The sequence below is a fragment of the Schistocerca nitens genome, chromosome 1 (genome assembly GCF_023898315.1).
Source record: "Schistocerca nitens isolate TAMUIC-IGC-003100 chromosome 1, iqSchNite1.1, whole genome shotgun sequence".
Lineage (NCBI taxonomy): Eukaryota > Metazoa > Arthropoda > Insecta > Orthoptera > Acrididae > Schistocerca > Schistocerca nitens.
The window spans coordinates 568,574,488-568,599,326 of NC_064614.1; the positions used below are offsets into that span (position 1 = coordinate 568,574,488).

Consider the following 24,839-nt stretch of genomic DNA (forward strand, 5'->3'; position numbering starts at 1 on the left):
TCTGTATGATAATCCACAATCTCGTGAAGCCACTATCCTTCCTCTGTCGAACTCGGATACTTGATGAAAAGATGTTCGCTGTTGTCTACGAGGCATAACTGATCGTCTTGTGAAACAACCACAAGGTAAACACACGTGCCGAACGTACACTCGTCGAAATCGCCAAGCCTTAAATGGCGCTATGAGGTGGCGCCACAGGCGCGCGTGATGTGCGTCTGCGCTGAAATTCTAATCAGTTGCATATATCATCGCTGCAAACTCATGGTGTAAATTTCACTTGATTCGGATGCTTCCTTCAGGGTGTTGCATTTACGGTGGCCAACAGTGTATTTCAGCCAGGAAGAGTACACCAAAAGAAAAGCACTGTCAAAATTTTAGCTGCTAATGTGAACTGCAAGTATTTTTTAATGTTAAAGTTACTCATTTTTTCCATACGAAGAGCCGCTCGTAACAGCGGTTTATGTAGCTCTTGTTGACAAGCGCGAATCGGCGAATAAGACGATGCAGTGACAAGAGAACGTAGCACCATGTAGCGCGAAGTCAAAAGTGCACACATGCGACTTTTAAGCTCTTAAACCATACTAAAAATGCCTTAAGTCATTAACCTTTTGAATAACTTGATGTTCATATGGACAGCTGAACTGTTGCAGACGTAATTGTTACACAAGTGACTAGTAGAGGAAAGAAGATCAAGGCAGCGTGTGGCGTTACATTGTCGGGAACAATAGAAAACAACGGCAGACGGTTATTCGACAGTTACGCTAGACAGAAATGGATAAATGACTTTGTGGGTAATCATGAACAGGTACATAGCGATTTTTCGGACACTGCAGCCATCAAATGACTGCGCTTCTGAAACAAAATACAGTGTGTGTGAAAAAGAACTCCCTAGTTTTAAGAAAATTTAGTAGGGAAGAACCTTCAAGTTTTTTTTTAATGTTAGTAGACTTCAAAGTGAGTTCCATTTGTTGCCCGGCACACGTCGAGACGATATCCTCTTCTCGCCACGTATTCAGCACCATTTGAGGTGTAACTGTCCCAACCGCCACGATGATTCTTTCCTGTAAATGATTGATGTATCTCATGTTTTCACTGTACACAACATTTTTTATGTGGCCCCAAAAGAAAAAGCACAATGGGGTTAAGTGCGGGCTTCGTGGTGGCCCAGGTATTGGGCCAGCCCCGCCAATCCACCTTCCTGTAAAGCGAGTGTCAAGAGTTGCACACCACAATACTGACGTATAAAATTACGTTGCACTGTTATAAGTGACTCAGTTTTCACAAGACAATTAACACACTCCGCTTTCTGTTCCGGAGTGAATATTGCTGCTAAGTTGCTCTGCACTGCACTGCACGCACGCCTGGATTTAACTGAGGAAACAAAAAAAAGAAAACAGCATTGGTGCCGTCTCAAGATCAAGCAGACATGCCAACTGCAAGGGAGCCAAACTTGGAGAGTTGATGAATCAAACACCACAAACTAGAATTGTGTATGCCACTTTGTACAGATTCCAGGGAGTTCTTTTTCAATCACCCAGTATTGTTCACCTAGACCACCATTATTTCTTCACTCTCGTTTCGGCTGATAAACAGCCCCCTTCAGATCTTTGATGTAGACGAGTTGTTGATTTATCCTTATTGGGACATAGTTAGTTACAGCTTCAGACTTTGCAGTGGTTCACTTAACTGTGAGTCATATCTTCACAAAATATTAGCCGGCCGGAGTGGCCGAGCCGTTCTAGGCGCTACAGTCTGGAACCGCGCGACCGCTACGGTCGCAGGATCGAATTCTGCCTCGGGCATGGATGTGTGTGATGTCCTTAGGTTAGTTAGGTTTAAGTAGTTCTAAGTTCTAGACGACTTATGACCACAGCAGTTGAGTCCCATAGCGCTCAGAGCCATTTGAGCCAACAAAATATTAAATTGCTTAAAAGATTTGACACTGCCCCTAAATAAAAGTAAAATGAAACTAAGTGCACATCACGAAATGTTTAAGAGTAACAACGATAGGCTGACATGCTTCCAAGTAACTGGAAGTAATAAAGCGAACAGAGAGATCACGTTACATCAGTCACGGAAAAGACAAACGCAAGGCTTAGTTTTATTCTTAGGATACCAAGTTTGTCTACGAAACAGGTTCCTAATAAAATATTGGAATAGTACTAAATTTAAGTGAGTGACGTCTGTACCAGATTGGACCAACGAGGGATACTGAACGTGTGAAGAAAAGGTTAGCAAGAATTATCGATGGCAGACTGCGAGGAATGTCACACAAATGTTACGAAATTGAATTAGCTAACACTCAGCGGAAAGTGTTACCACAGTCTAAAATAACAGTCGCGACACTCCGTCTCGTTTTTGTTACCCACAGCGACAGCAGCGCCCCAAGCGGCCAGCATGCTGCTTCTGGATCACGGAGTCCCGGGTTCGATTCTCGGCCGGGTTGGGGACTTTCTCTGCCCGGGGACTAGGTGTTTGTGCCGGCCGCGGTGGTCTAGCGGTTCTGGCGCTGCAGTCCGGAACCGCGGGACTGCTACGGTCGCAGGTACGAATCCTGCCTCGGGCATGGGTGTGTGTGATGTCCTTAGGTTAGTTAGGTTTAAGTAGTTCTAAGTTCTAGGGGACTTATGACCTAAGATGTTGAGTCCCATAGTGCTCAGAGCCATTTGAACTAGGTGTTTGTGTTGTCCTCATCATTTCCTCGTCATCATTCGTGACAGTGGGTAGATTGAGCTATGTAAAAAAATTGGGACTTTGTACGGACGCTTAAGACCGCGCAGTCGAGCGCCCCATGAACCAAACATCATCATCATCATCATCCAAGCGGTCAGCAAGCGACACTTCTGAATACGATATTGCAAAAGTGCGAATACTAACGTTTACATTGATTTGTAACAAAATTCTTCCAATTGGGAGTGTATGTAGTGCCACAAAAATTGACAACAAGTAAAAAATTACACCACATTTGTGATTCTGTAGTGTCCTAAGAACACCGGAAGATACGAAACCATGCTTTACAGGACAATTTATTGACGATTCTCTTGTAACGTACAGGCATTTACTGAGCAATATCATTTTCCTTCAGTAACAAAATATTGCTAGTAAACACCAGAACACCTGACGTTTTGTGGAAAGACGTCATGTATCTATCCAACTACACGTTCAGCCAAATCAGAGAATGTGGAACTTAAGAAACCTATGTGGAACGTAATACCTACATTATTTAACATATCAAATAAGCGACTGTAACTTAAGGGAAAAGCACACAGACGTGATACTAAATTATCAAAAGTAATAAAACTGCTTCCCAACGACCAATTCCACAATTGTTGCTAAATCTGAGCCACAAACGGAAAGAACTTTCAATACATTCGCTTTTGAAGCAGAAGTAATTACATTTACGAAAATACGAGTGGATCAGAAAGTCGAGTGAAGTGTACGAAAGAGCCAATCAGTGGACTCTATAAAAAATTTTAAGTATCAAGGAAATTTCCTGTGATAATAAAAACAGACAACAACAGAAATATATGTTCCTCAGACAAGAAATGTTGTGATATTCTCTTGCATCCAACGGTATAAGCTGCAAATGTAGCCATATTCAAAAGTATTTCTTCATGACCGGCCGGAGTGGCCGAGCGGTTCTAGGCGCTACAGTTTGGAGCCGCGCGACTGCTACGGTCGCAGGTTCGAATCCTGCCTCGGGCATGGATGTGTGTGATGTACTTAGGTTAGTTAGGTTTAAGTAGTTCTAAATTCTAGGGGACTGATGACCACTGCAGTTAAGTCCCATAGGGCTCAGAGCCATTTGAACCATTTCTTTATGAGTGAGTTGTAGCTTATGGCAATGAATCAGTGTGATTCGGCTGTTTTTACATGTATTTCACGACAATTCATGTCTCTTGGTAACTAAAGCACGGAACGCAAAAATATAACTACTCCGTTAATTTAGTAGAAAATATTTTTAAAAAACATTATCCTTACGTCCCATGTGATTCTCTGCTTTCTCACAGCTTGCAGTGCTAATATCGCTCCAGCTGTCAAATGCTATTAACTTTCGCACCAGACGATGTCGTGACTGCATTTATTAGACTGTGGTGACACGTTACGAAAAGTTTATCCACCCTCTTTGACAAGGCCGTTGATAGGTTGTGAGTGACTCTTTGTACAGGAAGCAAGATAAGGGAGCGACAGAGAATCACACATAAAAATCCTAGTCTGGGCATGGTTCAGTTATTAACTGGCCATGGGCCATACACCACGCTTCATCTGCGCATAAACCTCGGACAGGAGGGTGAATGTGCCTGTGGAGTGAAAGGCTCTCCAGAAAGCGTACTTCTAAACTGTAACCGTTGGTAGCTGGAAGGACGAGTAGGACACACAGTCGCTTAAGACACCCGAGCTTATGGACGGATCTGGAGCGCTGCATAAAGAGTACTCGCAGAACCGAGAACACAAGCAGCAAGGTGCACAGGCGACGAATGGCTTCACAGACAATAATAGCGAGACAAGGCGACGATAGTAGTGGCAGCAGTTCAGAGACAGCGGCACAGGCGAAGACGGACAAACATAGAATAGTAACTAAATGTATAGTCACAAGAGTGACACGAAAGCAAATGTTAATTAGACAGTAAGAGAAATGTAGAAATAGAGGACAGGACATTTTGCCACATAGAGAAACCTCACCTAGATGTATGCTCACGCGTCTGAGGGCGAGAGATTCAAAGTATTGCTGAAGTCATTGTTCTAGGGTGGCGATTAGTAGTAGATAGGGCTGCGGCTGCCCAGGAGCGAGTGGCACAATGCCTTTCGGAGTTTACAAATATTTAGTGCTGCAGCACTGTCAAAACTTCGTTAAAGTAACAAGTATTTAAATAAGCTCCATAGTACACTGAGGCGCCAAAGAAACTGGTACAGGCATGCGCATTCAAATACAGAGATATGTAAACAGGCAGAATACGGCGCTGCGGCCGGAAACGCCTATATAAGACAAGTGCCTGGCGCAGTTCTTAGATCGGTTGCTGCTGCTACAATGGCAGGCAATCAATATTTAAATGAGTCTGAACGTGCTGTTATAGTCGGCGCACGAGCGATGGGACACCTCATCTCCGATGAAGTGGGTATTTTCCCGTACGACCATTTCACAAGTGTACCGTGAATATCATAAATTTGGTAAAACATCAAATGTCCGACATCCCTGCGGCTGGAAAAATATGGCGCAAGAACGGGACCAACGACGATTGAAGAGAATCGTTCAACGTGACAGAAATGCAATCGTTCCGCAAGTTGCTGCAGATTTCGATGCTGGGCCATCAGCAAGTGTCAGCGTGCCAAACATTCAACGAAACGTCATCGAAATGGACTTTCAGAGCCGAAGGCCCATTCGAGTATCGACAGAAATCTTTACGTCACGGCTGGGCCCGTCAGCACCTACATTGGACTGATGGTGACTGGAAACGTGTTGCCTGGTCGGATGAGTCTCGTTTCAAATTGTATCGAGCGGACGGAAGTCTACGGGTATGGAGACAACCTCAAGAATACAAGGGTCCTTCATGTCAGCAGGGGACTGTTCAAGCTGGTGGAGTCTTTGTAATGGTGTGGGGCATGTGCAGTTGGATTGATATGGGAGCCCTGATATGTCTAGATACGACTCTGACAGGTGACACGTACGTAGGCTTCCTGTCTGATCACCTGCATCCATTCATGTCCATTGTGCATTCCGACGGACTTGGGCAATTCCAGCAGGAAAATATCACACCCCATACATCAAGAATTGCTGCAGAGTGGGTCCAGGAACACTTTTCTGAGTTTAAACACTTCCGCTGGGCACCAAACTCCCCAGATATGAACATTATTGAGCATATCTGAGATGCCTTGCAACGTGCTCTTCAGAAGAGATCTCCACCCCTTCGTACTCTTACGAATTTATGGACAGCCCAGCAGTATTCATGGAGTCAGTTCCCTCCAGCACTACTTCAGACATTAGTCGAGTGTATGCCACGTCACGTTGCGGCATTTCTGCTTGCTCGCTGGGCCCTTACACGATATTAGGCAGGTGTACAGTTCCTTTGGCTCTTAAGTGTATGTACATGTATAATTTAATGTCAATTTGTCCTGTCTTACCAGGTGGCACGTAAATTGTAAACGGCAGCAAATAAAAATTTCTTTAAGGAAACGGAAATCTTAGGCAGTCATTGCTGATTACTTCCATCCAGTTACACGTTGATCAATCTGGTGTGGCAGTAGACGATAGCAAAAAAAAAGCAGAAGCTTCAAATTTCACGTTTAAGAAATCGTTCACCCAGGTGTATGTATAAACATACCGTCGTTTGACCATCGCACAGACTTTCGTATTGTGGACATGGTAATGAGCATCGCTGGTGTAGAGAAACAACTGAAAGAGTTGAAAGGAAATAAGTTGTCAGGTCCTGATGAAATACCAGCTCGATTTTACGAAGAGTACTCTATAGCTCCTTACATTTATCGCGAATCTCTCGTCCAGCGAACAATCCTAAGCGACTGGAAAAAAGCGCAGGTGACTCCTGTAGGCAAGAAGAATAAAATACTGACACACAAAATTATACGCCAATATCTTTAACATCGGTTTACTGCAGAATCCTTGAACATATTATCAGTTCGAGTAAAATAAATCTCCTTGAGAGGGAAAAGCTTCTGTGCACAAATCAGCACGGTTTTCGAAAGCATTGCTAGTGTGAAACTCAGCTTGATCTTTTCTCACATAAGATAGGGCGAACCGTGGATAAAGGCAATAGGAGGATTCCATATTCCTAGATTTCAATAACAGCGTTTGACACGGTGCCACATGGTAGACTGTTAACGAAGCTACGAGCATACATAAAAGGCTCCCAGTTACGTGAGTAGCTCGAAGACTTCTTGAATAACAGAGCCCAGTGTGTTGTCCTCCACGGCAAGTATTTACCAGAGACAACAGTATCGTCAGGAGTACCCCAGGGAAGTGTGATAAGACCGCCGTCATTTTTTATCTACGTAAATGATCTGGCGGACAGGGTAAGCAGCAGTCTGTGGCCGCTGATGTTGCTGCTGTGCACGGGGAAGTGTCGTCGTTGAGTCTCTGTGGAGTGGTAGTTTGTGTGATGAATGGCACGTAGCTCTAAATGTGGAAATATATATATTAATGCAGATAAGTGGGGGGAAAACGCATCGTGTTCGATTAGAGTCTTAGTAGTGTGTTGCATGACATAGTCACGTCGATTAAATATTTATGCGTAAGATTGCAAAGCGATATGAAATAGAATGAGCATGTCAGGACTGTAGCAGGGAAGACGAATGGACGACTTCGGCTTAGTGGGAAGATTTTAAGAAAGTGTAAAGGAGACCGCATGGGGGACACTAGTGTGATCTAGTGTTGAGTGCAGTTAGAGTGTTTGGGATCCTGACCAGGTCGGATTTAAGGAAGACATCGAAGAAATTCCGACACGAGCTGGTGGATTCGTTACCGGCAGGTTTAAACAACATACAGCCACAACGAAGATGCTTCGGCAACTCAAATGGCTCTCACTGGAGGGAAGGCGACGTTCTTTTCGAGGAGCGCTACTGAAAAGATGTAGAGAATCCCCGTTTGAGGGTGACTGCAGAACAATTCTACTGCCACCGACCTACATTCAGCGTTAGCACTACGAAGATAAGATTAGAGAGATTAGGGCTCGTACGGAGGTATATACAGAGTAACACACAACACGTCAGCCTCAGTTGCAAATAGAAACCAGACTTTACCCAGGTTTCAGCCAAAATAATTTGGCCTTCTTCAGAAGCGAGTGACACTGAAGAAGGCCAAATACACTCCTGGAAATGGAAAAAAGAACACATTGACACCGGTGTGTCAGACCCACCATACTTGCTCCGGACACTGCGAGAGGGCTGTACAAGCAATGATCACACGCACGGCACAGCGGACACACCAGGAACCGCGGTGTTGGCCGTTGAATGGCGCTAGCTGCGCAGCATTTGTGCACCGCCGCCGTCAGTGTCAGCCAGTTTGCCGTGGCATACGGAGCTCCATCGCAGTCTTTAACACTGGTAGCATGCCGCGACAGCGTGGACGTGAACCGTATGTGCAGTTGACGGACTTTGAGCGAGGGCGTATAGTGGGCATGCGGGAGGCCGGGTGGACGTACCGCCGAATTGCTCAACACGTGGGGTGTGAGGTCTCCACAGTACATCGATGTTGTCGCCAGTGGTCGGCGGAAGGTGCACGTGCCCGTCGACCTGGGACCGGACCGCAGCGACGCACGGATGCACGCCAAGACCGTAGGATCCTACGCAGTGCCGTAGGGGACCGCACCGCCACTTCCCAGCAAATTAGGGACACTGTTGCTCCTGGGGTATCGGCGAGGACCATTCGCAACCGTCTCCATGAAGCTGGGCTACGGTCCCGCACACCGTTAGGCCGTCTTCCGCTCACGCCCCAACATCGTGCAGCCCGCCTCCAGTGGTGTCGCGACAGGCGTGAATGGAGGGACGAATGGAGACGTGTCGTCTTCAGCGATGAGAGTCGCTTCTGCCTTGGTGCCAATGATGGTCGTATGCGTGTTTGGCGCCGTGCAGGTGAGCGCCACAATCAGGACTGCATACGACCGAGGCACACAGGCCAACACCCGGCATCATGGTGTGGGGAGCGATCTCCTACACTGGCCGTACACCACTGGTGATCGTCGAGGGGACACTGAATAGTGCACGGTACATCCAAACCGTCATCGAACCCATCGTTCTACCATTCCTAGACCGGCAAGGGAACTTGCTGTTCCAACAGGACAATGCACGTCTGCATGTATCCCGTGCCACCCAACGTGCTCTAGAAGGTGTAAGTCAACTACCCTGGCCAGCAAGATGTCCGGATCTGTCCCCCATTGAGCATGTTTGGGACTGGATGAAGCGTCGTCTCACGCGGTCTGCACGTCCAGCACGAACGCTGGTCCAACTGAGGCGCCAGGTGGAAATGGCATGGCAAGCCGTTCCACAGGACTACATCCAGCATCTCTACGATCGTCTCCATGGGAGAATAGCAGCCTGCATTGCTGCGAAAGGTGGATATACACTGTACTAGTGCCGACATTGTGCATGCTGTGTTGCCTGTGTCTATGTGCCTGTGGTTCTGTCAGTGTGATCATGTGATGTATCTGACCCCAGGAATGTGTCAATAAAGTTTCCCCTTCCTGGGACAATGAATTCACGGTGTTCTTATTTCAATTTCCAGGAGTGTAATTTTGGCTGAAACCTGGGTAAAGTTTGGTTTCTATTTGCAACTGAGGCTGACGTACTACAAGTTCAATTATCACAATTGCTAACACGGCTGCACAATATTAAAAATTCTTCATTTAAAGAGTGTTCGGAGACTCACGTTACAAATTTGTAAGTCTTGTAGGCCCTTCTTCGAAGCCATTGCGTAGCCGTGGTGAACGGGTATGCGATGAGTCGGACGTTGTGGGTAATGATCTTGATAAAGGTGACGAGTAGTCCTTCCGTTACCGTGAGCTTCGCCATTTCGGTATATTCTGCAAACGTGTACTCAACCAAGTTGCTCTAATACTCACAGATACGTGAATGAGCCGGGTCAGAGAGGTAGGACAGGTGTGAAATGACATATGACGTTAGCACCCCCTATCCCGTGGCCAACGAGATGTGCGGCCCCTGCAATGAACTTCTGACGCCACATTAGTTGGCTTGTCCGCTACACTTCTAACACTTCGCGAACGCCCGGCTCCGTGCAGGGTCCAAGGGAAATCAATATTTAATTGAAAAAGTACCCACCAAAGTTCTTAATTTTGTCGTGTGCTATCGAGAACTCACATGCATTTAAAAGCAGAATTATTAAACTCTTCTGAAATAAGTACTCTGTCCCCGCCCCGCCGGAGACAGCTGCTGGCTCTCGTAAGACCTGCAGTCTCAAGCGCTGTGATGTACGCACCACGGCCTGTCGCATATCTACCTAGCGAACATATTTTCAAACGGCTATAGCACGGAAAAGATGCGTTTCCGGACGTGGGTTCCAATTGAAAATATTGTCTACTCAATCCCCTCTATAATGCTAGAAGCTTGTAACGAAATTTTCCGATCACCCTATAGACAGTCGTTTCTCCGTTGATCTTTTTGCGAGGGAAACAGAAAAGGGAACTAGTAGTGACACAGTGTATCCTCCAAGAAGCTTGAGCCATATGTATGTAAATTTAGATGTAGATGTAGATTTTTATTCAAAACCTGAGGCTGAATCGCCTAAAATTTGCCGGCCGGAGTGGCCGAGCGGTTCTAGGCGCTACAGTCTGGAACCGAGCGACCACTACTGTCGCAGGTTCGAATCCTGCCTCGGGCATGGATGTGTGTGATGTCCTTAGGTTAGTTAGGTTTAAGTAGTTCTAAGTTCTAGGGGACTGATGACCACAGCAGTTAAGTCCCATAGTGCTCAGAGCCATTTGAACCATTTTTGAGCCTAAAATTTTGTATGACAGGGCTGCCGGTTTTAGAGGTATGTGGTAGAGTTTTGTGGTGAGAGTGCAGCCCGCAGCGTTCACTCTGGACCTCTGTGGCAGGCTACCTGGAGCAGGGGCTGATGGTGCGCGACGCGCGGCAGCTGCGGCGGCACTACGTGGAGACGGGCCGCTGGCGGCTGGACGTGCTCAGCCTGCTGCCCACCGACCTCGCCTACCTGTGGTGGCCGCCCGACTCCTGCCACGTGCGCGTCCCCTGCCCCGTCATCGTGCGCGCCAACCGCCTGCTGCGCCTGCCGCGCATGAGCCAGTTCTTCGACCGCACCGAGACCAAAACTGGCTACCCCAATGCTTTCCGGATTTGCAAGGTAAACGACGACAAATATTTCTCACTTTACAAAATTATTGAATCTTTCGTCGCCACTTGTTGACAAACTGTCTACTGTCTTCTTCAGCCGTTGTTTGGTTGCTGATTTTTCTGACATTCCGTTAGCACGAGTGGATGGTATTCTTATCAGGCTAGCGGCCGCAGATTATGCTGTAGTGCCGCTATCTAGTCCTTGAGCAAAAAAGTAAGTCCTTAGCAAAAGTAATGGGAAGTAGTGAGGAAGCCGCCATAGAGTGTATCGTTAAAAGCCGCGAGTCGATATCCGCCAGTGTGGACTACAATGAAGACCACATGGGGTTTGTGAAGCCCCGAAGGCCGAGCACAGCAGTAAATTGTCCACACAGCGGTAACCGCGTAGCCAACTGGGCGAAGTCACCACACCAGGGCAAGTCTCTTGTGTCTGTTTGCCAGGTTTCAGTGAACCAAATGCGCGCCAGAGGAATTTAACAAAGCCTGAATTTCGAGGCAGGAGATCACTTCTCGTCGCCGTAATCCAGCAGCACCACTAAGATGCCGCAGCTACACTGGACAGCTAGATGACTGGCAATTGCCAGGAGCAACCGTGGGTTGGAGACAGGACTACGCTTGCTGCCAGCACTTGGTGCCACACCCCCGCTGACCTGCCGTCGGTGCCTGCTGCCACTGATGCCGAGTCCTTGCGATACTTGACACCGCAGTGCCAACCACTGCCTAACTCCCGCTTGAGGGCAACGAGTCGCACAGTCATCTTCGCACACCATCGCGGTGATGTGAGTGGAGCAAGGGGCCACCGGGCCTCCACGACTCTTAAGGAAAGTAGCTTGCCGCTGACGTCAAGGGACGCGGCTCGCAAAGGCTGCCGACCGACCAAGTGTCTTGTGACATCAGCACCGCAGGCCAGCTCAGCAGCCAAGATGGAGGCCGCCACCCGCTCATCAGCACCAGCCAGGGACAACATAGAGAGGAGACGTAGCCATACTACGTCATGTATTGAAGTCAATAAAAGCCATCCTTAACTGACAACAGCCGGCCGGTGTGGCCGAGCAGTTCAGGCGCTACAGTCTGGAACCGCGCCACCGCTACGGTCGCAGGTTCGAAACCTGCCTCGGGCATGGGTGTGTGTGCTGTCCTTACGTTAGTTAGGTTTAAGTAGTTCTAAGTACTAGGGAACTAATGACCTCAGAAGTTAAGTCCCATAGTGCTCAGAGCCATTTCAACCATTTTTAACTGACAACAGTGTTTCCACTGGAGGAACTTTGGCCCCAACAGATACCTTCCCCCTTCCCACCCCTCCCCCTTCAATATGTATGTGCCGCACCAGTATCCGAGGGCTTTTCCTAGGTCATCATCGCCGTGGTTCTCCCTTTGATACCTGCAAGTGTCATTCGTTGCAGCACGGGAATCCAGAATCGTTTCTCGTTGAGGCTTTCCTCTTTCTTCTTGAAGCTGTTGCCATACTTGTAGATTTACAAGGCTTCCCTGAACAAACCGGCGTGGCAGCTCTTCTCCGCAGCAAGAACTTCCGTATCCGCAAATTTTATTACGTGGTCGGTCTCACGCAACACGTGCTCCGCCACGGTCGATTTCTCCACCTCTCCCAACCCACAATGCCGTTTATTTTCGATCATTCTAGTGTGTCCAGCCATTCCAACGTAGTCTTTTCCGCTTGTACGGGGAATGCGATACACTCCCGACATTGAAAATGTGTCCCTTTCACCCTTCGCCGATCTGAGACACTTTGATCTTCTTTCTCGGTATAAAAATAGTCTTTGCTCCGTGTTTGCGCAACGCATACGACCGATTCTATCCGTCACCCTTGGGATGTATGGCAAGAAGGCTGTAGCCGACATCTCTTCTTCCGTTGTATTATTTTGCCAAGTGTTAGACCTTGTGGCTTTTTTTTTTTTTTTTTTTTTTTTTTTTTTTTTTTTTTTTTTTTTGTACGTGCCGATGTACCCATTGCTGCTCAGAATACTTTCCCCGTGTTACATCTCGCTTCTGATGTGCTGCGGCTCACATATTCGTCTTGCACGCATTATGAGCCTATTAATCATTCCCCTTCTGTGGCTCGGGTAATGATTTGACAATTTGTGTAGGTATCAGACCCTGTGCGTCTGTTTTAGATGCACGCTACGTCTGATGTTCTCACCATTCCTGATAACCAGCTCATCCAGAAAGAGTAGCTGTCGGCCCTTTTTTCGTCATAGTAATGTTTATGTTGACATGGATATTGATCGGGTGTCTTAGGAAGTCACCGAGCTGTTCCACATAAAGGTTGCTGTAGAAAAGAGCCACCACCCCCGTTTGTTCATGGAAACCTTAGAAATGCATAAATGCACGAACATGACAACAGCTTGAGCAAGCAAGGGGAGAACCACAACTGTTATGACCAAAGAAAAGCTCTCGGACGTTGGCGCGCCAGGTACACATAATCTGCGACCGCGATTTCGACTCCAGTGCGCCACCAGCAATGAAGGGAGACGCTTTGACAAGTCCAGGCACTCTTGCTGCCGAAACGTCAGAAAAATCAGCAAACAAACGTCGGCCGAACGATCCGAGGCAGAACCTAATAGGCAGTTTATCATTTCTCATCTTCTTTTAGAACGGAATGCAGTAGCATCACAGTGCACATATAGCCTTTCATAAAATAAGGCTCGCGATTGTAATTATTACCTTGTGGATATTATTTCCAATTCAAGTTGCCCACAACCAATCAGTAGCATCAAACACCAGTCCGTGAATCACCAGTTTAGCCCACTTAAAATCCACAGTGTCTCTCTTTCATAGATTTTATGTTATCGTGCAGGTTGTCCTGTTTTCATTATCTGACAAATTTTATTTTTATTTTAATTCTGTGACCGGATGCCCTTCCTGCCGCCATAGTCGTCACTTACTCTAGGGCAGGGGAGTCGTGAATGCCGAATGTCTACAAATCTTGCAAACTTTGTCTGCGTGTTATCGTATTTGTATAGTACACTCCTGGAAATTGAAATAAGAACACCGTGAATTCATTGTCCCAGGAAGGGGAAACTTTATTGACACATTCCTGGGGTCAGATACATCACATGATCACACTGACAGAACCACAGGCACATAGACACAGGCAATAGAGCATGCACAATGTCGGCACTAGTACAGTGTATATCCACCTTTCGCAGCAATGCAGGCTGCTATTCTCCCATGGAGACGATCGTAGAGATGCTGGATGTAGTCCTGTGGAACGGCTTGCCATGCCATTTCCACCTGGCGCCTCAGTTGGACCAGCGTTCGTGCTGGACGTGCAGACCGCGTGAGACGACACTTCATCCAGTCCCAAACATGCTCAATGGGGGACAGATCCGGAGATCTTGCTGGCCAGGGTAGTTGACTTACACCTTCTAGAGCACGTTGGGTGGCACGGGATACATGCGGACGTGCATTGTCCTGTTGGAACAGCAAGTTCCCTTGCCGGTCTAGGAATGGTAGAACGATGGGTTCGATGACGGTTTGGATGTACCGTGCACTATTCAGTGTCCCCTCGACGATCACCAGTGGTGTACGGCCAGTGTAGGAGATCGCTCCCCACACCATGATGCCGGGTGTTGGCCCTGTGTGCCTCGGTCGTATGCAGTCCTGATTGTGGCGCTCACCTGCACGGCGCCAAACACGCATACGACCATCATTGGCACCAAGGCAGAAGCGACTCTCATCGCTGAAGACGACACGTCTCCATTCGTCCCTCCATTCACGCCTGTCGCGACGCCACTGGAGGCGGGCTGCACGATGTTGGGGCGTGAGCGGAAGACGGCCTAACGGTGTGCGGGACCGTAGCCCAGCTTCATGGAGACGGTTGCGAATGGTCCTCGCCGATACCCCAGGAGCAACAGTGTCCCTAATTTGCTGGGAAGTGGCGGTGCGGTCCCCTACGGTACTGCGTAGGATCCTACGGTCTTGGCGTGCATCCGTGCGTCGCTGCGGTCCGGTCCCAGGTCGACGGGCACGTGCACCTTCCGCCGACCACTGGCGACAACATCGATGTACTGTGGAGACCTCACGCCCCACGTGTTGAGCAATTCGGCGGTACGTCCACCCGGCCTCCCGCATGCCCACTATACGCCCTCGCTCAAAGTCCGTCAACTGCACATACGGTTCACGTCCACGCTGTCGCGGCATGCTACCAGTGTTAAAGACTGCGATGGAGCTCCGTATGCCACGGCAAACTGGCTGACACTGACGGCGGCGGTGCACAAATGCTGCGCAGCTAGCGCCATTCGACGGCCAACACCGCGGTTCCTGGTGTGTCCGCTGTGCCGTGCGTGTGATCATTGCTTGTACAGCCCTCTCGCAGTGTCCGGAGCAAGTATGGTGGGTCTGACACACCGGTGTCAATGTGTTCTTTTTTCCATTTCCAGGAGTGTATTTTCGGAGGAGAAGATTGGCAACCAGTCCAGCATTTCCCTAAAAAACCATGAAATACCACACAAAAACCCACACTCAATCTGGCCAGTGGTTAATCCACCACGCGCTTTCGATTCAGTTCGCTGTCACCTCTCTGTCTCACAAGCTAGCGTCCTGTGGGTTAAGGTACACACGCAGGTCGCTTACGATACACAGTCGACCAAAGAAATGGCTAAGTATTAAAAGGGCGTTGTAGATGTGCTGGTTACCCGCCCGGACAGCCGTGCGCGTTAAAGTGGCCTCTTCTGAGACGGGGCGTCACGCTGGCCCAGTTCGAATACGAAAATTCAAATGGCTCTGAGCACTATGGGACTTAACATCTGAGGTCATCAGTACCCTAGAACTTAGAACTACTTAAACCTAACTAACCTAAGGATATCACACATATCCATGCCCGAGGCAGGATTCGAACCTGCGACCGTAGCAATCGCGCGTTTCCAGACTGTAGCGCCTAGAACCGCTCGGCCACAACGGCCTGCAGTTCGAAACCGCCCGGCGGATTAACGACGAGGGCTGATGTGCCGGCCAGCCTGGATGTGGTTTCTAGACGGTTTACCATATTCCACTAGGCGGCTAGCGGGCTGGTACCAGCATTCCTATCAGGTATAACTGTGCAAACATTTAGAAAATTTTCTCACACTCGCACGTAGAATTTATTCTAGGCTCAGGTAGATGGGGTGCACTGATTCACTAGGGTGAATAGGAGACTTGTGATCGTACATGTTTGGTCTCCTTAACACCCATGTTAAGCAGCAATATGTACTGAGGTGACAGAAGTCGAACGATATGGCTGTAGTATCGCGTACACAAGATATAAAAGGGCAGTGCATTGGCAGAACTGTCATTTATACTCAAGTGATTCGTGTGAAGAGTTTCCGACGTCATTATGGCCACACGACGGGAATTAGGACTTTCAACGCGGAATTGCAGTTGGAGCCGGACGCACAGGACATTCTATTTCGGAAATCGTTAGGCAGTTCAATATTCCAATGTTCACAGTGTCAAGAGTGTGCCGAAAATACCAAATTTCAAGCATTACCTCTCACCACGCACAACGCAGTGGCCGACGGCTTTGACTTAACGACCGAGAGCGTGACGTTTGCGTAGAGTGTCAGTGCTAACAGACAAATACTGCGTGCAATAACCACATAAATTAATGTGGGACGTACGATGAACTTGTCCGTTAGGACAATACTGCTGAATTTGGCGTTTATGGGCTATGGCAGCAGACGGCCGGCTCGAGTGTCTTTGTTAACAGCATGACATTGCCTGCAGCGCCTCTCTTGGGCGCGTGACCGTATCGACTGGACCCTAGAAGACTAGAAAACCGTGGCCCTGATGGTTCCCATTTTCAGTTGGTAAGCGCAGACCCCACGAAGCCATGGACCCTGGTTATCTACAAAGCACTGTGCAAGCTCGTGGTGGTCCCATAATGATCTGGGCTGTGTTTACATGGAATCGACTGCGTCCTCTGGTTCAACTGAACCGATCATTGACTGGAAATGGTTATGTTCGGTTACTTGTAGACCATTTGCAGTCATTCATGGAATTCACGTTGACAAACAAGAAGACATTACGCCATGCCACCGGGCCTCAATTATTCGAGATTGGTTTGAAGTACGTTCTGGACAATTCGAGCAAAAGATTTGGCCACTCATATCGCCCGACATGTATCCCATTGAACATTTGAGGGACGCAATCGAGAGGTCAGTTCGTGCACACACTACTGCACGGGTAACACTTGCGAAATTATGAATGGTTGTAGAGGCAGCATCGCTTAATATTTCCGCAAGAGATTTCCAGTGACTTGTTGAGTCCGTGCCGTGTCGAGTTGCTGCACTGCGCCGGGCAAAAGGAGCGATACGACATTTGGAGGTATCCCATGACTTTTGCCACCTAAGCGTGCATGCTGTGATGAGGACGTCTACAGATAGTAATATCGAATCAAACGGACTCTTATTGCGACAGTGAAAAATATCGTTGCAGGTAAGCTACCTTCAAAATTAGCCCGAAATCCAATTTTCCGTGCAATGGTTTAGCGTCAAGGCAGGTAAATGAAAGACTACTGGAGAGCTGATATTTCTAGTATGGAGAACTTTTGATCATTTTATTTATTCCCTGTTTTGCTCCGCGTATTTCTTGAAAAAAGGGCAACACGACTCTGTATCCAGTCCTTATTGAGTCATATCTGTCTCAAGCGTCAACAGTTTGGAGCAGTTGGTGTTGTCCCTGGTAACAAGTAGTTCCCCAAATAATCTTGCTGTCGCAAAGTATGACGATGAACAGCGTCAAAATTGAAGTGACATTATCGTAAATGATGATTCGGTGCATTTGACAAGATGTTTGTGTAATAACAATTACACCGTACTAGAGTATCTTCAGGTTGGCGTAAAGGGTGTTCTATTCAAAGGAATCAATGCGCGTGGTCGAGGTGACGTAGATGGTACAATGTACGACGTCAGACTATTACACACTTATATCACTGCTCCAGCACTTGCCGGCCGGTGTGGCCATGCGGTTCTAGGCGCTTCAGTCTGGAACCGCGTGACCGCTACGGTCGCAGGTCCGAATCCTGCCTCGGGCATGGATGTGTGTGATGTCCTTAGGTTAGTTAGGTTTAAGTAGTTCTAAGTTCTAGGGGACTGATGACCACAGATGTTAAGTCCCATAGTGCTCAGAGCCATTTGAACTATTTGAACCTCCAGCGCTTCGTTGGTACTCGCGGAGGAAGCTCTGCTGTTCATTTCAGGCAAACCTGTCATCTTTGGTAAACATTTTTGGAAAGCAGTGATCAATTAATTGTTATATTTTGACTAGAGTTCAGTCTTGATCACGTCATGTATGTTTTAATGATACAGGTAACCGGTTTCGGTTCTTTCTGCGTAGCAGCGAGGAGAGCTCCGCCTACCATCCTAAGGAGCCATAGGTCTGATGATGGTTTTGTAGAAAGAACCGAAACCGGTTATCTGTATCATTAAAACATACATGACGTGATCAAGACTGAACTCTAGTCAAAATAAAACCTGTCATCGATGCTGACAGAAGACTTCCGTCATCCACAGCCGATTTTACGACTTATCCAGGTCTCTTCATTTTCCCTATTTTACAAACACACATCACTGTCGTAGTTCCAAACCCCTTTTGGCTGCAAATTTACGATCGGACAAATTACATTTGCGAATACTGTCAACGTTTATCTCTCATACAATGTTTGCTAGTTGTAAAGACCGATGCACAACCACGCTTCCCGAGAGTCATTATGTGTATTTCGTGTAATTGAGGTGTTGTACAGGACGGAAGGAAAGAGACCTGATGAGAAGGTCAGAGAGGGGAAGGGGGCGTGGAGTCGAGCAAAATTTCCTAAAAATAGTTCGGAAATGCACCGATGCGGGGCTACGGCCATAAAACGGCAGCCTGTCATCGACAAACGTGGGGAAGTTAGTCTGGTAAGCGAACGTACTTCAATGTGTCCAGCAGTCCGGTTTTATACTCTGCTATACTTTTTAGAATAATAATTCATTCATGCTCTAAGTACGTTAGCAAAAAAACTAAAACATGTGACATTTAGATTTCATTTTTTATAACATTGCATCCTAAAGTACAACATGTCGACCATCTTTCTGTAGTGCTGTTTCTGCTGCACAGCTTATCTCAACAAACAACAAATAAACAACATTACGGTACTTTTAGCGTAGTTGATTTAAAAACTAAACTTTGTCCTGTAAACACAACAGAAATTTCGCCTCTACTTAACCAGCCGGCGTCAGGAATGTTAAGTTTGCCTGGCTTCACTGTTTAGCTGAAACCATTATCTCCACCTAATTTAATTAATAACTGCGTTCATCAGCTTAATTGTTATTAGTTGGAGCAAGTTGGTTTAAGTGCTCACTCTGGCGCCCTCGTGCCTGGTTAACTTTCATTTCATGGCCGTAGTCTCACAACGCTGCATTTCCATTTGCTGCATTCAACGCCCCCTAACCTGTTCTGGCCGTATTATCACGCTCTTTTTCTTCATTCTGTATACAGTGCGTTTGAGTGCTAATGCCAAACATACTTCACTTTATGCAATTTAAAATTTCAGGTCAAATATGAAATACTTAGTATTTGGTGATGAATAACGTAGTGTAATAAGCTGTCATCTGTGTTTCTAAAATAAAAAGTCTAGTTTAAATATTTATTCTACAATATGGACAAAGAATTTAATTTTCGTACATTTCTTATTTCAAGGAAGGACTTACTTGTTACTTGTAGCTTACTACGGGAAGCTGGTCGACATTTCACATGTTCAGCATCCATCCATAAGCAAATCCACTACGACTTTTATTCTTGTAACGAACAATAGACGAACCATAAATAAGGTAGCATTATAGCGAAAAACACAAACTGACTGATCATCTCTAAACAGTAACAAGTCGACAGCAGTGATAGCGAGATAGTTACAGCTGTCATGCTGGCTTTTGTAACACTCTTAGATTCCAAACAAACTGACTTTAAGTTATACCAAGGCAAGGGCGGCCGGGGAAATGTTTCCGGAGGGGAGGGGTTGGGATCGCCACCAAGACTCTAAAATTGCCATTTTCGATATAAATGAGCCTGTCAGTTTCGAGACAACTCATGCCATTAGAAATAAATACACTACTGGCCATTAAAATTGCTACACCACGAAGATGACGTGCTACAGACTCAAAAATTAAACGACAGTAAGAATATGCTGTGATATGCAAATGATTAGCTTCTCAGAGCATTCACACAAGGTTGGCGCCGGTGGCGACACCTACTACATGAGGAAAGTTTCCAACCGATTTCTCACACTCAAACAGCAGTTGACCGGCGTTTCCTGGTGAAACGTTGTTGTGATGCCCCGTGTAAGGAGGAGAAATGCGTACCATCACGTATCAGACTTTGATAAAGGTCGGATTGTAGCCTATCGCGATTGCGGTTTATCGTATCGCGACATTGCTGCTCGCGTTGGTCGAGATCCAATGACTGTTAGCAGAATATGGAATCGGTGGGTTCAGGAGGATAATACGGAACGCCGTGCTGGATCCCAACGGCCTCGTATCACTAGCAGTCGAGATGACAGGCATCTTATCCGCATGGCTGTAACGGATCGTGCAGCCACGTCTCGATCCCTGAGTCAACAGATGGGGACGTTTGCAAGACAACAACCATCTGCACGAACAGTTCGACGACGTTTGCAGCAGCATGGACTATCAGCTCGGAGACCATGGCTGCGGTTACCCCTGACGCTGCATCGCAGACAGGAGCGCCTGCGATGGTGTACTCAACGACGAACATGGGTGCACTAATTGCAAAACGTCATTTTTTCGGAGGAATCCAGGTTCTGTTTACAGCATCGTGATGGTCGCATCCGTGTTTGGCGACATCGCGGTGAACGCACATTGGAAGCGTGTATTCGTCACCGCCTTACAGGCGTATCAGCCGGCGTGATGGTATGGGGTGCCATTGGTTACACGTCTCGGTCACCTCGTGTTCGCAATGATGGCACTTTAAACAGTGGACGGTACATTTCAGATGTGTTACGAACCGTGGCTCTACCCTTCACTCGATCCCTGCGAAACCCTAGATTTCAGCAGGATAATGCACGACCGCATGTTGCAGGTCCTGTACGGGCCTTTCTGGATACAGAAAATGTTCGACTGCTGCCCTGGCCAGCACATTCTCCAGATCTCTCACCAACTGGAAACGTCTGGTCAGTGGTGGCCGAGCGACTGGCTCGTCACAATACGCCAGTCACTACTCTTGATGAACTGTGGTATCGTGTTGAAGCTGCATGGGCAGCTGTACCTGCACACGCCATCCAAGCTGTGTTTGACTCAATGCCCAGGCGTATCAAGGCCGTTATTACGGCCAGAGGTAGTCGTTCTGGGTACTGATTTCTCAGGATCCACGCACCCAAATTGCGTGAAAATGTAATCACATGTCAGTTCTAGTATATTATATTTGTCCAATGAATACCCGTTTATCATCTGCATTTCTTCTTGGTGTAGCAATTTTAATGGCCAGTAGTGGATTATAGATGACACAAGAAAACTTAATACACGCCAGAGGACTGATGGTCATCCACTCAACATGCGAGTACGAATGGAAACTCTGTACACCAGTTTCGAGTTGCGCGAAAGCGGCCTCTCCTTCAGCACCTCGCGGACATCTATGCACCAAGGCACGATACTGCCACCACCAGCCAGTGAATATCGCATGGAGCACATATCGAAGTCGTATCTCCTGACTCGAGCGTCGACATGATATAGAAGGATACATTACATATCTGACCAGATAAACTAATTCCGTGATTGCGCAGCCTGTCTGTTGTGCGTGTTACTGCAATCGTAACTGTAGAAGTTGCTGGGTCGCGAAGGAGACAGCTATAGGCCATTTGTTGCACAGACCTCAGTTTTACTAATTACTAATAAACGGTGTGTCCTGAAATACAAGGGGTGTCCAGAAAACAAGTTCCGATCAGTCGCGAAGTGGAAACGACTATGAAAATCCGATAAAGCTTTGCACAGTTGTGTTGGGCCAGTGTCTTTAGTATGACCCTAGACGGCATCACGTCGCTCTTCTCAATTCCGAGCTCACAGTGAGCGCGTAAAGATGTCTAGAAAATAGTGTCTCCCGGCAAGTATGAGGGCCTGGTGAGAAATTTCGCCTAAAACTATGCAGCCAACATTACATAGCTGTCGTGCTGTTTCTTCTTCAAGACAATTCTCAGCCGGATTGTGCAGGGGCAATGAAGATGCTCCTGCATCGTTTTCAATTGGAAATGTTTGATTACCCACAGTACAGCACGTAATTGTCTCCCTCTGAGTTTCATCTCTGCTCACATGAACTACTGGCTATTCAGACAACATTTTGGCACAGACAACGAGCTGTAGGCCAGCGTAGAGAATTGCCGGAAAGCACTGGCGGCTGCCTTCTATCATGAGGGTATTGGAGAGTTGGTTCGACGCTACGACAAATGTCTAAGTCAGAACGGCGACTACATAGAGAAGTAGCTGGAAGGTGTAGCTATCTATTACAAATAAAACATTTCTGATTTTCAATGTGTCTTCCATTTAGCGATCAATCGGAACTTACTTTCTGGACAGTCCTGGTACTTGAGTCGTGGCCAGTTGTAACTCGACTTCTGAAGGCGGAATATCTACCAGGTACGCAACGCTACGTGACCACAGTGGACGCGCAAGCCGGAGGACCCAGACACAAATCCCAGTGCAGACATTCTGAACTTTTCTATCCGTTGTTCCTGCACTGTCTTGAGGGTATATCGATAACCTTTTTTTAAATAAAGCTACAGCCAGCTACTTGGCGTAGTGTTGTCAGAACTGAGAGGAGTTTTTGTCTCTCTTCGTCTCACTGTCAACGTGACGCTGTTTTAACTTAAGTGAGTCCGCAGCTCGTGGTCGTGCGGTAGCGTTCTCGCTTCCCACGCCCGGGTTCCTGGTTCCCGGGTTCAATTCCCGACGGGGTCAGGGATTTTCTCTGCCTCGTGATGACTGGGTGTTGTGTGCTGTCCTTAGGTTAGTTAGGTTTAAGTAGTTCTAAGTTCTAGGGGACTAATGACCATAGATGTTAACTCCCATAGTGCTCAGAGCCATTTGAACCATTTAACTTAAGTGAACGATAAGGAGTAGGTATCTCCAAAGTTGAGTTGAAATGCGGGTCCTGCTGACCGATCGTTCGACTTGAAACTACTACACACACAAAAAAAGTTTTGCATCACCTCGGTTCCGAGAGTTCTGGAAACTGTACAGAAAATTGGAATAGAGATCAACATACACATCTTTTTTGCCCTTTTCATTGCTCTTGAAAACGGCACATTGCATGTTGTACCACCACACAGCGAGACCTTCAGAGGTGGTGGACCAGATTGCTGTACACACCGGTACCTCTAATACCCAGTTCCGAGAGTTCTGGAAACTGTACAGAAAATTGGAATAGAGATCAACATACACATCTTTTCTGCCCTTTTCATTGCTCTTGAAAACGGCACATTGCATGTTGTACCACCACACAGCGAGACCTTCAGAGGTGGTGGACCAGATTGCTGTACACACCGGTACCTTTAATACCCAGTAGCACATCCTCTTGCATTGACGCATACCTGTATTCGTCATAGCATACTATCCACAAGCTCATCAAGGCACTGCTGCTCCACACTCCTCAACGGCGGTTCGGCGTAGATCCCTCAGAGTGGTTGCTGAGTCACGTCGTCCGTAAACAGCCCTTTTCAATCCATTCCAGGCATTTTCGATAGGGTTCATGTCTGACGAACACGCTGACCACTCTAGTCAAGCGATGTCGTTATCCTGAAGGAAGTCATTCACAAGATGTGTACGATGTGGGCATGAATTGTCGTCCATGAAGACAAATGCTGCGCCATTATGCTGCCGATGTCGTCGGAGGATGGCATTCATGTATCGTACAGCCGTTACGGCGCCTTCCATGACCACCAGCGGAGTACGTCAGCCCCACATAATGCCACCCCAAAACAGCAGGGAACTTCCACCTTGCTGCACTCGCTTGACAGTGTGTCTAAGGAGTTCAGCCTAAACGGGTTGCCTACAAACATGTCTCCGACGATTTTCTGGTTGCAGGCATATGCGACACTCATCGGTGAAGAGAACGTGATGCCAATCCTGACCGGTCCATTCGGCATTTTGTTGGTCCCATCTGTACCGCGCTGCATGTTGTCATGGTTGCAAAGATGGACCTCGCCATGGATGTCGGGAGTGAAGTTGCACATCATGCAGCCTGTTGCGCACAGTTTGAGTGGTAACACGACGTCCTGTGGCTGCATGAAAAGCATTATTCAACATGGTGGCATTGCTGTCAGGGTTCCTCCAAGCCATAATCCGTAGATAGCAGTCATCCACTGCAGTAGTAGCCCTTGGGCGGCCTGAGTGAGGCATGTTATCGACAGTTCCCCTCTCTCTGTATCTCCGCCATGTCCGAATAACATCGCTTTGGTTCACTCCGAGACGCCTGGACACTTCCCTTGTCGAGAGCCCTTCCTGACACAAAGTAACAATGCAGATGCGATATAACCACGGATTGACCACATAGGCATGGTTGAACTACAGACAACACGAGCCGTGTACCTCCTTGCTGGTGGAATGACTGGAACTGATGGGCTGTCGGACCCCCTCCGATTAATAGGCGCTGCTGATGTGTGGTTGTTTACGTCGTTGGACGGGTTTAGTGACATCTCTGAACAGTCAAAGGGACTGTGTCTCTGATACAATATCCACAGTCAATGCCTACCTTCAAGAGTTCTGGGAACCGGGGTGATGCAAAACTTTTTTTGATGTGTGTAAAATTGTCTTAATTCGATCAGGAGCAACTAATCACTGTATCGAGAATATCTAAGTCATAGGGACTTTAATTTGCAGTTCGGAGCACAAGTGGCTCATCCCCATGGTGAACTGGCTCTGTAGTTACATCAATGCAGTCGTAATCGAGTGGGCGGGCTTGAAGTCCTCGGCCAGCGATCCGAATTTAAGTTTTTCAGGTATTCCAAAAGAACTTCAGTGACTGCAAGGATGGTTTCGTAACAA

The 24,839-nt window shown here is 47.4% G+C and overlaps 1 protein-coding gene across 1 annotated transcript in view; it reads left to right on the forward strand.

The window, feature by feature from the left end:
* The window catches only part of LOC126236399 (cyclic nucleotide-gated cation channel subunit A), a 587,655-nt gene that overhangs the window by 402,391 nt on the left and 160,425 nt on the right, over positions 1–24,839 (forward strand). Inside the window, exon 7 of the mRNA XM_049945692.1 lies at positions 10,563–10,828. Within this exon, the coding sequence (XP_049801649.1) occupies positions 10,563–10,828 (266 nt within the window). The remainder of the gene's footprint in view (positions 1–10,562; positions 10,829–24,839) is intronic.